The 13383-nt window shown below is 40.7% G+C and overlaps 1 protein-coding gene across 7 annotated transcripts in view; it reads right to left on the minus strand.

The window, feature by feature from the left end:
* LOC140491403 (peripheral-type benzodiazepine receptor-associated protein 1-like) overlaps positions 1 to 13383 on the minus strand; it is a 293538-nt gene that overhangs the window by 116406 nt on the left and 163749 nt on the right. For 6 of the 7 annotated variants that reach the window (XM_072589528.1, XM_072589526.1, XM_072589524.1 and 3 more), the window contains one exon: positions 13238 to 13372. In XM_072589528.1, coding sequence (XP_072445629.1) covers positions 13238 to 13372 — 135 coding nt within the window. Of the gene's footprint in view, positions 1 to 1332; positions 1395 to 13237; positions 13373 to 13383 lie in introns of those variants that run through there. The other variant, XM_072589532.1, reaches the window with a different exon arrangement.

Consider the following 13383-nt stretch of genomic DNA (forward strand, 5'->3'; position numbering starts at 1 on the left):
TTCAGCAGTAGACAACAGGCATAACAATTAGTAAATTGTTCCTAGTGTTCAACCCACCAGCGATCTTAAACACAATTCTCTCCCGGTTGATATTTGGTCAGAGATCTTGGAAACAAACCACTTTGCATGGACACCCAACACCAGATCATAGACATCAACTGTTCCCATAGATACCCCACTTTGGATCAAAGACACAAACCACTTTCCAGTTAATACTGAGACCTTGATCATAGGCACAAACCACTTCTAGTGGATTCTTAGCCCAGGATCAAAGACACCACAAAACACACCCACTGAACATCCAACACCAAATCACAGATAAAACAAATCCAATAAACAACCAAGTTTGGATCACAGAAAGATACCACACCCAGTGGGTACATAGAATTGGATCACAGATGCTAGTTATTCTCAGTGGATACTTGGCCCTGGATCACAGACACTAACTATTCCCAGTGGATTATTGGCCCTGGATCACACACATTAATTATTCCTGGTGGATACTTGGTCTGGGCTCACAGAAATAAACTATCTCCAGTGGATTCTTGGTACCAGATCATAGAGACAAACTATTCCCAGTAGACAGATAAATGTGGATCTCAAACATAATAGCTCTCCCAGATCTCAGATACTGGCTGCTCCCAACAATAGCTGCCATGGGTTTGGAAATAACTCTCCTTAATAAAGTTGAGACTAGACTGACAAAAAAAAATCTTGGAAAACAGACCAAATGTCTTGACACAAATGATCACTAATTAATTCAAAAGAAGGCATTTTAAATAAATTGGCTGAACATTTAGCTCCCGTGTCACACTCCATCACTATCATTTCACATTGGAGCCTGGCCGTTTTTCTGGTCATGTCTACCAGGTTACAACCTTATAAGTGTCTACAAGGTCACAGAAATAGCCTGCAAACTCAGGGCATAATTTACATCAATATTTAACTGCCATTACAAAACAAAACCAGAAGCAAATCAAATTCAACAAACAATAAATCTCAAGTCAACTTCGCCCTTGGGAGACAAGTAGACAGCTTGGGTGCAGCGTGGAGTGGTTGCTTTACGTGGAATCGCTATAGGAAAGCAATAAACATTGACTGTTATAACACAGCAAGTAATGTACTGCTGTGTAAAACTGAACGTTCAGTGCTATGAAGCAGTCATAAATTATACATGAAAAAGACCAGCTCTGAAACAACAAACTAACAATCAGGAATATTATCAGCAAGCTCTGGTCAAACAAACCAAAATCCATCTTGCCCCCCACCAAGAAGAGGTTTTTTTTTGATAAACTTACAATACTAGTGGGAGAATGAAAACCCTTAAATTACCTGCTTTGTCTTTGTGATTCAGGCTGTGTCAACGTAGAACCTATGCTGGTGGTGCTGCATCGAACTAGGCAAAGCCCCTGCTGCTGCCAAGCAACAGACGAAGGATTTATAGGACAGTCTCATTGATACAAATAGAGAGTGCGGCCCTCATCCTACAATCTCAACATGCTTCAGGAAAAACAATGATATTACCTTTCGTTTGGAGAAATTAGGTTCTCATTCATGGTCACACTTTACAGCAGATTAATTGATGTGACATCACTAAGAAAGACACATTCTACAGCTGTGATGGCTACACTTAGCCAGCCCTCTCCCTCCTTTTCCTGCACAGCATGGTAGAGTCTAAATCCACATAACTGTCTTATCAGGTATCATCACTGTTAACAGTTCTGCTGCAATCTCGCCTTCATTTTCTGATCGGGAGGGAGAATCCTACACAGGTTAAGATTCTGTTAACAGATGCTTCTGGAGTTTTGTGTTAAATGTGTGGGGAGGGGTGGTGGTGCAGGAGGACATATCTCTCAATATGAAGACGCCTCAAAAACAACAGGATATATAAACGCTTTAACACAGAAAGAAGTCTTAAGGCACTTTATAGGGATGTAAATCAGACAAAAAAAGAGAGCCAAAAAATCAAATACCAAAAGGGGTAACCAAATGGTGGTGCACTGAGATGGATATTAGAAAGTGTTTTAATGCAAAAGAGATCATTGGGAATTGAAATGGATGAGTATCGGGAGGAATTTCAGAACGAGACTTAAATGGCTAGAAGCATGACTGAAAGTGTTTGCAGAAAGTAGAACATACAAATTAGGAGCAGGAGTAGACCACTTAACTGTTTCTCCTTACAATACAATCATGGCTGATCTGATTATTCCACATTCCTGTCTATCCTTAATAATCTTTCAACTCCTTTAACATCAAGAAACTATCTAGCTCCAATTACTTCAAGGACTCGTGTGTCCACTGCCTTTCCAAGAAAAGTGTTAAAATGATTCACAAACCTCTGAGAAAAAAGGAATGTTGGATGGCAGCCAGTTGTAAATAGAATAGTCAAGGTGAGAAGTAACGTGATATGGATGAAGTGACTGGGGTCAGAATTGGGTTATAGATAGTATACCTTCACCAGAGTTAGACCAGAGGAGCGGAATTGGTGTGAACATTACACCATCGCTACAGTTATAAAACCCAAAAGAAAATCTGTTATTTTGGACGAGTCTCAAAATCTTTGTCTCTGTGTCTCAGTTCAGGCTTGAGTAAGGACTGACCAAAAGTGAGATAGGAAAATGTTTATTATATTTGTATTGAAAACAAAAAATCCTGAAAGTCACAGTAGGTAAGGCAGCATCCACGGAGAGAGAGCAAGCCAACGTTTCAAGTCTAGATGACTCTTCATCAGAGCTGAGGTGAAGTCTGGAGGTGACAGTATTTATGCAATTGTCCCGGGGGTGGGGGAGGGGGTGGGGGGTTAGAGTGCTGGGGAAGAAAGGGGAAGATTGTGCCGAATAAGTGATCAAAATGTTCCATTTCCACATGACGACTTGCAGCTCATCAGATAAAAAGAACCGCCAGTGCTTTTGGTGACAGCTAAGGTGAACATGCAAAGATCTTGTCACAGGCTTAGGTTTCAGATTTAGGATAGTTATAGGATAGTGACCAAATACCGATGTTAGAAATAGTCCACATTGTTCTAAAAGCTAAACCCCAGAGGTAGATTGTTTTGGGAGCTGAGTAATCATTTCATTCTTTGAACATACAGAAGAAGTAAGAATTTTACTTCAGCTTACATAATCACTGAACCTTCAATTTTCCTATTCTAACTTGTTGGATTTAACATTAAATTATGCTTAGAAGCCTCCTCCACCTCTGTGATTCTGCTTCTACTCTATTTGGGAAATAATTCTTCACATTTATCACCCATTGCATTTCAGAATTCATTCTGGTATTTAAATTGCAGTTATTTTTCAATTTTATGAATATTTATGGTTTCAATATTTTAAAATAAGATTTATTTTATCTAGACTGTTAGTTATTCTTGTTTCAGCCAACCTTAGTCACCTTCTTTCTAGACTATATAGCTTTTCTGTTCATAGCTCTTTCTCTCCACACTGTGAATTATTTGAGTTGCTAATGGTAACCACTCCTACATTTGTATTCCAAGTATGGTTACACTACCTGTGCTTATCAAAGGCAGCCACCTATATCAGTCAAACAGCACGAACCATGTGCAATTAGCATTGGTGTCAAATATATTAAATGTGGCAATTATTTTAAGCTGTTTGATCCTCTGCAATTACTAATGTAGTAAGAAACTGCCTATTTTTCCTAATGTCACAGCAAATAAGCTCTTTCATAATTTCTGAATTTACACTAATACATAGACTGCATTCATTTAAAAATTTCCCAGTCAATACTAAGTCACAAAGAATTAGTGTTAGACTACAGGAGCTAAGTGGTAGTCATTTATTAAGCTCACATAATATTTAATATTAGATTAGATTAGATTCCCTACAGTGTGGAAACAGGCCCTTTGGCCCAACAAGTCCACACCGACCCGCCGAAGTGCACCCAACCAGACCCATTCCACTACATTTACCCTTGTACCTAACACTTTGGGCAATTTAGCATGGCCAATTCACCTAACCTGCACATTTTTGGACTGTGGGAGGAAACCGGAGCACCCAGAGGAAACCCACGCAGACACGGGGAGAACGTACAAACTCCACACAGATAGTCGCCTGAGGTGGGAATTGAACCCAGGTCTCTGGTGCTGAGGCAGCAGCGCTAACCACTGTGCCACCGTGCCGCCCCAATATTAGGCCATATAAATTCAGAAAATATTGCTTCGATTCTGAAGAGCTTTTCCAATGCCTCTAAAATTCTGTTGGAAGTCTGCAAAGTACATGTGCTTTGAGGACATTACACAGGATGATTTGATGGTGCAATTCATTCAGGCCCGATAGCGAGGTCAACGCTTAACAGCAAGATAATCTTCAGTACATCAGGAAGCACATTCAACAACGAGTGAAGAAAAGATGGCGACACAATGTGACTTATCCTGGTGTCAATGTGACTATGGGATGTTGGATTATCCCCAAGTTGGTTGATAGAATACACCTATCTGCAGGAGAAAAGGAGTAAGACTGCAATGTAAATGCATGACTCCATCACATTGTGAACCAGCTCGGACTGATAAATCCTCTGCAGAAGCTTGTCCAATGTTATAAAAGAAATTAGGTGATGTCAGCCCTCTCCCAATGCTCAGTTTACTGCCTTTGATATAATTGATCAGACTATCCTTCTCAACATCGTCATTCAGTTGGGTGAGACTGCCTTCTTCTGGTTCCCATGTTTATCCATCAACTTACAGATTGAGAATCATTGAAGTTGTTTCCATTCCCAAATCTGTGTCATCTCCTTTGGTGTCTCCTAAGCATCAATCCTTGACTCCCCCTTTTTATTAGTTTCCTGCTTAGAGAGTAGCTATTTTCACCTTTGTAACATTGTCTGATCGACCTCGTCTCAGCTTTTCTGCTGCTGAAGCCTCCATCTTTGTTGCACTCCTGGCCAATCTTGCACATGAAACTATCTATAAACAAGAGGTCATCCAAAACGCTGCTGACCAGGTTTAAACTTGCACCAAGTTCCTTTCCCCCATCACCCCTGTGATTGTTGACCTACATTAACTTCTGATTAATCAATGCCTTGATTTTTAAAAGCTCTTCAATATTTTCAAATCTCTCCACAACCTTAGCCTTCCCTATCTTTAATCTCCCCCGGTCCTACAACTCTCCAGGATATTTGCCCTCCTCCAATTCTGGCTCTTGAGGTCCTTGATTTATAATCATCCCACCATTAGCGGCCATGTCTTCAGCTGCCAATGTCCACAGCTCTGGCATTTTCTCCTAAAGCCCTTTCTTCCTTTAAGATATCAAATGTTTGGCTAAGCTTTAGGTCATCCATCCTAATATTTTCTTTATGAGGAACAATGTCAAACTTTGCTTAACAATGTTCCAATGAGGCACATTGTGGCGTTTTATTACATTGAAGCTGCGATGCAAATACCTCATAGTGATCATACAAATCTGTAAGTTATTCCAGCATTGCTATAGGTAAAATGCATATCTAGAATAATAACATCAGAGGAACAAATAAAAATAGGAACAGAAGGAGGTCATTCGGCCCCTAAAACCTGATCCATTGTTCAAGATGATATTGGCTATCTGTTTGTGGTTTGAATTTCACATTCCTATCTACACTTGGTAACGTTTGCTTCCGGTGCCATCAAGAATCTATCTGCGTCTCTTAAAAATATTCAATTACTCTACCTCGACTGCCTTGTGAGGCAGAGAGTCCAAAATGCGAACTGATCTAAATGGGCAACCCCAACGTTTAAATCAATGAACATTTGTTCTGGAAACACCCACAAGAGGAATCTACACTCACATTGTCAAGACCATTTAGGATCTCACATATTTCAATTAAATCAGCTCTCACTCTTTCTGAACTTCAAGCTCAGACTGTCCAAACTATCTTCATAACACAACTCATTCACCCAGGTATCAATCTACTCCCAAAGCATTTACATCCATCTTAAGATCCAACCTCACACACGGCATGGTGGCACAGTGGTTAGCACTGCTGCCTCATAGCGCCAAAGACCCAAGTTCAATTCCCAACTCAGGCTGAGTGGAGTTTGCACATTCTCCCAGTGTCTGCGTGGGTTTGCTCCAGTTTCTTCCCACAGTCCAAAAATGTGCAGGTTAGGTGAATTGGCCAGGCTAAATTGCCTGTAGTGTTATGTGAAGGGGTAAATGTAGGGGAATGGGTCTGGGTGGGTTGCTCTTCGGAGGGTCGGTGTGGAATAGCGAAGGGCCTGTTCCCACACTGTAAGTAATCGAATCTAATCACAGTTTCTGGGATGTGGTCTCACAGAGGGATCAATGACCAGGGCATAGATTTAAGGTAACAGGCAAAAGGTTTAGAGGAAATGTGAGGAAAAATGTTTTCACCCAGACAGTGGTGGAAATCTGGAATCACTGCCTGTAAGGGAAGTAGAGGCAGAAACTACATGGTTGCTGCGAGGCAGGTTCTATCCTGGGAGTGGGGGGTCTTATAAATTTACATTTAGTGAGTTTTCAATTTTTGAAACTACAATGAGGTCTGTGTGATTTCATTTTAGGTTTTTAATACACATAAAGAACCTCATAGTGATTTTAATGAATGCGCACTTATAATGATACACCAGACTGCCACATGATGCAATCTTCCTGGGGACTAGTAACTTTTATTATTAAAGAAGATAAAGTGTTCGATCCAAGAAACTTACTAAGACTATTAATCCACAAGATTCCGTATTTTTAAACGATCAACAGCAAACTTCACTGCACAATATTAGCACAGTATTACAGTCTATAATACATGTATAACTTATTTCTAAATATCCAGAATATCATATAAGTGACAGATTGATCAAATTACATACATCACATACCAAATAGCAATTGTGGTCATGACATATCCAATGGATTTCTCAGAAATATCATCAGAATGTTAATAACATGATAACACATGATGAATCTCACTGAAATTCTCAAAGGAACAACATTCTACACGTTTAATACCCTTGCCTTGAAACTCCCCCTCAGGAATCACTCCATCATAGACCTCCACAGCAACAGGCCCCTAACCAGTCCTGACTGACCTATTGAAAACCTAGAAATAAGCCACTCTCCAATTGCTGGGCAGACTTCAATTTTGCCAACATTTTGAACAGCCACACGTAGCATCAATGGAACTAATGGTAGCATGAAGGTTACATTCTCACAGAATGTTGGAAATGGATTTCATTAAATATCCACTTATAAGAAAGTGGGGAAGGTTGTTTACAATGGGTTTGGAGGGATATAGGATATTTGATCAGCATGGACAAGTTGGGCCAAAGGAAAGGTTGTTTACAATGGCTTTGGAAAGAAGCAATTTCTTGTAATAAACATCTAACAAATAATTTACATACATTTTTACATTATCTTTTCAAGGCCGAACACCTGCAGTGAAAATACATCAAAATTTTCTTTAGAACTATTGTAAGCAGCTTATGTATTGTAGGTATACTATCATTTTGGTGTAACTGCAAACCGATATTCAAGTGACCACCATTCTTCACATTTATGTGGCAAAACAATACAAATGGCCTTACCACTGTTTGCAAGTTAACTACTAAAGAACATAGAGTCATAGAGATGTACAACACAGAATCAGACCCTTTGGTCCAACTCGTCCATGCTGATCAAATATCCTATATCTCTCCAAACCCTTCATATTCATGTGCCCATCCTGATGCCTTTTAAATGTTGTAATTATACCAGCCTCCACCGCTTCCTTTAGAAGCTCATTCTATACACGCACCACTCTTTGCATGAAAAAGTTGTTCTGTAGGCCCCTTTTAAATCTTTGCTCTCCCAACCTAAACCTATGCCCTCTAGTTCTGGACTCCCCCAACCCAAGGAAAAGACCTTGTCTATTTACCCTATCCATGTCCCTCAAGATTTTGTAAACCTCTATAAGGTCACCCTTCAGCTCCAGGGAAAACAGCCCCAGCCTGTTCAGCCTCTCCCTGTAGTTCAAACCCTCCAACTCTGGCAACATCCTTGTAAATCTTTTCTGAACCTTTTCAATTTCACAACATCCTTCCTATAGGAGGGAGACCAGAATTGCGCACAGTATTCCAAAAGTGGCCTAATCAATGTCCTGTATAGTCACAACATGACCTCCCAACTCCTCCACTCAATACTCTGACCAATAAAGGAAAGCATACTAAATCCCTTCTTCACTATCCTATCCACCTGTGACTCTACTTTCAAGGAGCTATGAACTAGCACTCCAAGGTCTCTTAGTTCAGCAACACTGCCCAGGACCTTACCATTAAATGTATAAGTCCTGCCCTGATTTGCCTTTCCAAAATGCAGCACCTCACATTTATCAAAATTAAATTCCATCTGCCACTCCTCTGCCCATTGGCCCATCTGATCAAGATCCTGTTGTCCTCTGAGGTAACCTTCTTTGCTGTCCACTACACCTCCAGCTTTGGTGTCATCTGCAAACTTACTAACCATACCCCCTATGTTCACATCCAAATCATTTACATAAATGACAAAACGTAGTGGACTCAGCAACAATCCTTGTGGCACACCACTGGTCACACGCTTCTAGTCTGAAAACCAACCCTCCATTACCACTCTCTGTCTTCTACCTTTGAGCCATTTCTGTGTTGAACTGGCTAGTTCTCCCTGTATTCCATGTGATCTAACTTTGCTAACCAGTCTACCACGAGGAACCTTGTCAAACATCTTACTTAAGTCCACATAGATCACATCCACCGCTGTGCCCTCATCAATCCTCTTTGTTACTTCTTCAAAAAACTCAAACAATTTAGTGAGACGTGATTGCCCATGTTCAAAGCCATGTTGACTACCCATCAACAGTCCTTGTTCATTCAAATACATGTAAATCCTGTCCCTCAGGATTCCCTCCAACAACTTGCCCACCACCAATGTCAGGCTCACCGGTGTATAGCTCCCTGGCTTTTCCCTACTTAAACGTGGGGGCTTTTTCTTTATTTTCCCCTCTATCGATAGAAATATATATTCAGTGGGACCCTTAAGTTAGAAAGCATGCATTTCAGATAAACAACCAGCTTCAATGTTACTTCAGATGAAAATATCAACATATAAAATAGGAGCAGACTTACTCCCCATTAAGATCAAGGCTGATCTGTTTATATTTTGAATTCCACATTCCCAACTACCCTCAATAACTTTTGGTTCTCTTGTTTGTCAGGAATCTATCTTATCTCTTGCTTAAAATAATTGCTGCCCTTACTTTGAAACTGCTATCCAGGAGCCACTCCTTCATAAATTACCTCAATGGTGGCTCCTGTTCTTGTAGATCACCTACTGTTCCTGGTTCTATACTCCCTGGATCCCAGAAATCCATTCCAGCACTCATTCACAAAAAAACTCTAGCTCTTCACCAACAGAAAGCTTCATCAAGCATGTCTACCCCAGGATTCTAAGAGCTTCTCACAATAAAGGTCAAGCTAATCAGCTTATATTTCCTCTGTTATGTCTCCTTCTTCCATTCTTTAATATGGGAATTATACTTTTATGAAAAAAAAACAAAGAACTGCAGATGCTGGAGATCTGAAGCAAAACAGAAGTGGCTGGAGAAACTCAGCAGGCCTGGCAGCATCTGTGGGGAGAAAGCAGAGGTAATGTTTCAATTCTAGTGACTCAGAAATAATAGCAACTGTATTTTTAAAGTGGTATTGGGAGATGGGACTGGAGATGGAGCTGGGGTTGGGGGTGGGGGCAGTGGTAGTGAGATGGGGATGATGTTGCAAGGTGAGAGATGAGTGGATAGATAGAGACAGAGCCCAAGCTGAGGGAGATATGAAAGTGGTAAGCAGACAAGGGGGATTATTTATAGTATTCATTAGTCCATACACATCAGGAGATCAGGATATAGAAATTGAACTAGCTGAAACAGCATAGAATTACTTTGGCTGTGCCTCAGGTGATAGCACACTTGCCTCAGAAACATAAGGTTTCAGGTTCAAAAAACCCACTCCACAGTTTGAGCATGAAAATTAAGGCTAACACTCCAGTGTAATACTGAGGGAGCACTACACTGTCTGAAGTGCTATTTATAAATACACAGTTAAACTCAGGTTTACCTGCCTGTTTAGAGAGATATAAACACGAGGTCTTGCACTTTGGAAAAAAGACCACAGGCATGCACTATTTTATAAACGGTGAGAAAATTCATAAAGCCAAAGTACAAAGGGATCTGGTAGTGTTAGTACAGGATTCTCTAAGGTTGACTTGCAGGTTGAGTCCGTGGTTAAGAAAGAAAATGTAATGTTGTCATTTATTTCAAGAGGGTTGGAATGTAAAAGCAGTGAGGTGCTAGTAATAATTTATAAAGCTCTGGTTAGGCCCTATTTAGAATACTGTGTCCAGTTCTAGGCCACACAACTCAGGAAGGACATACCGGCACTGGAGCATGTCCAGCGGAGATTCACACGGATGATCCCTGGAATAGTAGGCCTAACATATGATGAACGGCTGAGGATCCTGGGACTGTATTCGTTAGAGTTCAGAAAGTTATGGGGAGATCTAATAGAAATTTACAAGACAATGCATGGCTTAGAAAGGGTGGATGCTGGGAATTTGTTTCCATCAAGTGGGGATACTAGGACTTGTGGGCACAGCCTTAGAACTAGAGGGGATCAATTTAGAATGGAAGCGAGGAGACATTTCTTCAGCCAGAGAGTGGTGGGCCTGTGGAATTCATTGCCACAGAGCGCAGTGAAGGCAAGGATATTAAATGTCTTCAAAGCAGAGATTGATAAATTTTTAATCTCACAAGGAATTAAGGGATACAGGGAGAGTGCGGGTAAGTGGCGTTGAAATGCCCATCAGCCATGATTGAATAGCGGAGTGGACTCAATGGGGCGAATGGCCTTACTTCCACTCCTATTTCTTATGGTCTTAAAAGATGAGTAGGTGAGTTATCTTGGTGTCCTAGTCAATGTTTACCCCTCAATCAATACACTAAAGAACAGATTATCTGGATTGGTTACACTGGTATTTGTGGAAATTTGCTATTTGCAAATGAGCTGCCATATTTCCAATATTATAACAATGACTCCACTTCAAGATGTTTTTCATCGACTGTAAGGCATTCTGAGATATCCAGTAGTCATGAAAAATGCTACATAAATGCAAGTTCTTCTTTTCTTCATTCTTTTAATTCTTCAGTGGCAACAGGGGAAGTGCCAGAGGACTGGAGGACAGAAAATGCGGTTCCACTTTTCAAGAGGGTGGTAAAGATAAACCAGGGAATTACAGACCAGTGAATCTCAGACCAGTGGTAGGGAAGGTACTGAGGAAAATTCTGAAGGAGAAAACTGATCTCAACTTTGAGAGGCAAAGATTGATCAGGGATAGTCAGCATGGCTTTGTCAGAGGAGAATCATAGCTAACAAATTTGATTGAATGTTTTAAGGTAGTGACCAAGTGTGTAGATGAGGGAAGTATGGTTAATGTAATCTATATGGAATACAGCAAGGCCTTTGATAAGATCCCACTTGAGAGACTAATAAAGAAGGTTAAATTTCATGGGATCCAGGGCAACTTGGCAAGTTAAATCCAAATTTGGCTTAATGATAGAAGATAGAAGATGATGGGAAAAGGCTGTTTTTATGACTGAAGGCCAGTGTCCAGTAGTACACCACAGAGATCAGCACTTGGTCCCTTATTGATATATATGTAGATGACAATATGGGGGTGATGATAAGTAAGTTTCAGGATGATACAAATATCGGCTGAGTTGTTGACACCAAGATGAAGATATTAGAATTCAGTAGGATCTAGACAGATTGATGACACCTGCAGATCAGTGGCAAATGATGCATTGTGGAAGAAGTAACAAGACAAGGGAGTAATCGTGAATGATGGGACGCAAGAAAGCTCAGAGGAACAGAGGGATCGTGTAGTGCTTGTTCACAGATCCTGAAGGTGGCAGGATAGGTTAATAAGATAGTTAAACAGGCATACAAGACATTTGCCTTTATCAGTTATGGCATAGATTGTAAAAGCTCAAAGATTTTGTGGACTTGGCTAGGCCACAGCTTGAATACTGTGCTCTGTTCTGGTTGTGACACTTTTTGAAGGAATTGATTGCATTGGTCGGAGTACAGAGGAGATTGATCAGGATGTTGCCTGAGACGGAGTGGTTTAGCTAATAAGAGGTTGGATAAGCTCAAGTTGTTTTCTTTACAGCATAGAAAGCTGAGAAGGGATCAGATTGAGGTGTATAAGATTATGAGGGGCATGGACAGTGCAGATAAGGGTCAATAACAAGTGGTATATTTTTAAAGTGAAAGGCAAGAGGGAATTTGAGGAAAATATTTTTCACTCAGAGGGTGGTAGGAATTAGTACTGTATTGCCTGGAAGGCTAGTTGAAGCAGGAAACCCCACAATCTTTAAAAAGTACTTGGGTGACCACTTGAAATATCATAACTTTTAAGGCTATGGGCCAAGTGCTGGAAAGTGGGACTCAAGTAGATTTAGAGTAGTTTTTGCCAGTACAGGCTCGATTGGCCAAAGGGCCTCTTCTGTTCTGTATGATTCTATGCTCCTAGAAAATCCTTGCTATATATGGATTGAACTGATTGGTTACAGTCATCCATGTCAAACCAAAATACCACAAATGTTGGAGATCTGTGACAAAAACAGGAAGTGTGGGTCTCGGACCTTCTGTAGCGAGAGAATTAGAGTATCAGTTCGAGGTCAGTGACCCTTCTTCAGACATATTAACTCTGCTGTTCTCTCCATAGATGCTGCCAGGCCTGCTGAACTTCTGCAGCACTTTTTGTTTCTATTTCAGTTGTTAACTTGCCTGGTTTTCTTCATCCCACAAACAAAAAAATCTCTCTGCTTCACACTGGACTTTGATGCTGCCTACTTTGTTAACCATTGATCTCTGGAGTGAAGGAGTCTGAAGCTCTTTGTGCACTCACTTGTTCCTGTTTCAGTCTATCCTGACTGCACAAGACCCACATCCCATATCTCATGTCAGTGACTGTGTTTGAGTAAAACAATGAGCAGGAGAATAGAGTGGATTGAAATTCAAGTATTGGATTTTCCAGGTTAGATAATAAAACAGCATTCAGCCAAGAACAGGTCAATTCACTCCTCTAGAGTAAGCTACGTGACTATGCAGTAAAATGACAGATCTAAGGAGGCCAACATGTAACTAAGGAAATGGGGAGCAATTGATCATTTTTTTAAAGATGGGAGTTATTGAAATAAGGCTATGCTGCACAAGTCTTTTACTCACAGTCCCAAGATTGTGCTGGTGGGAAGGTTCTCGCTGAGACACCACAGCTAACTGCCTCTGTAGCCGCAGCACTTCTTTCTGAGACTCTCTCAGCACCCGCTCAAAATCACTCTGTTTCAACCTATCAGGAGCCTCCTGTGCATAGA

This window comes from Chiloscyllium punctatum, chromosome 19 (genome assembly GCF_047496795.1).
Source record: "Chiloscyllium punctatum isolate Juve2018m chromosome 19, sChiPun1.3, whole genome shotgun sequence".
Classification (NCBI taxonomy): domain Eukaryota; kingdom Metazoa; phylum Chordata; class Chondrichthyes; order Orectolobiformes; family Hemiscylliidae; genus Chiloscyllium; species Chiloscyllium punctatum.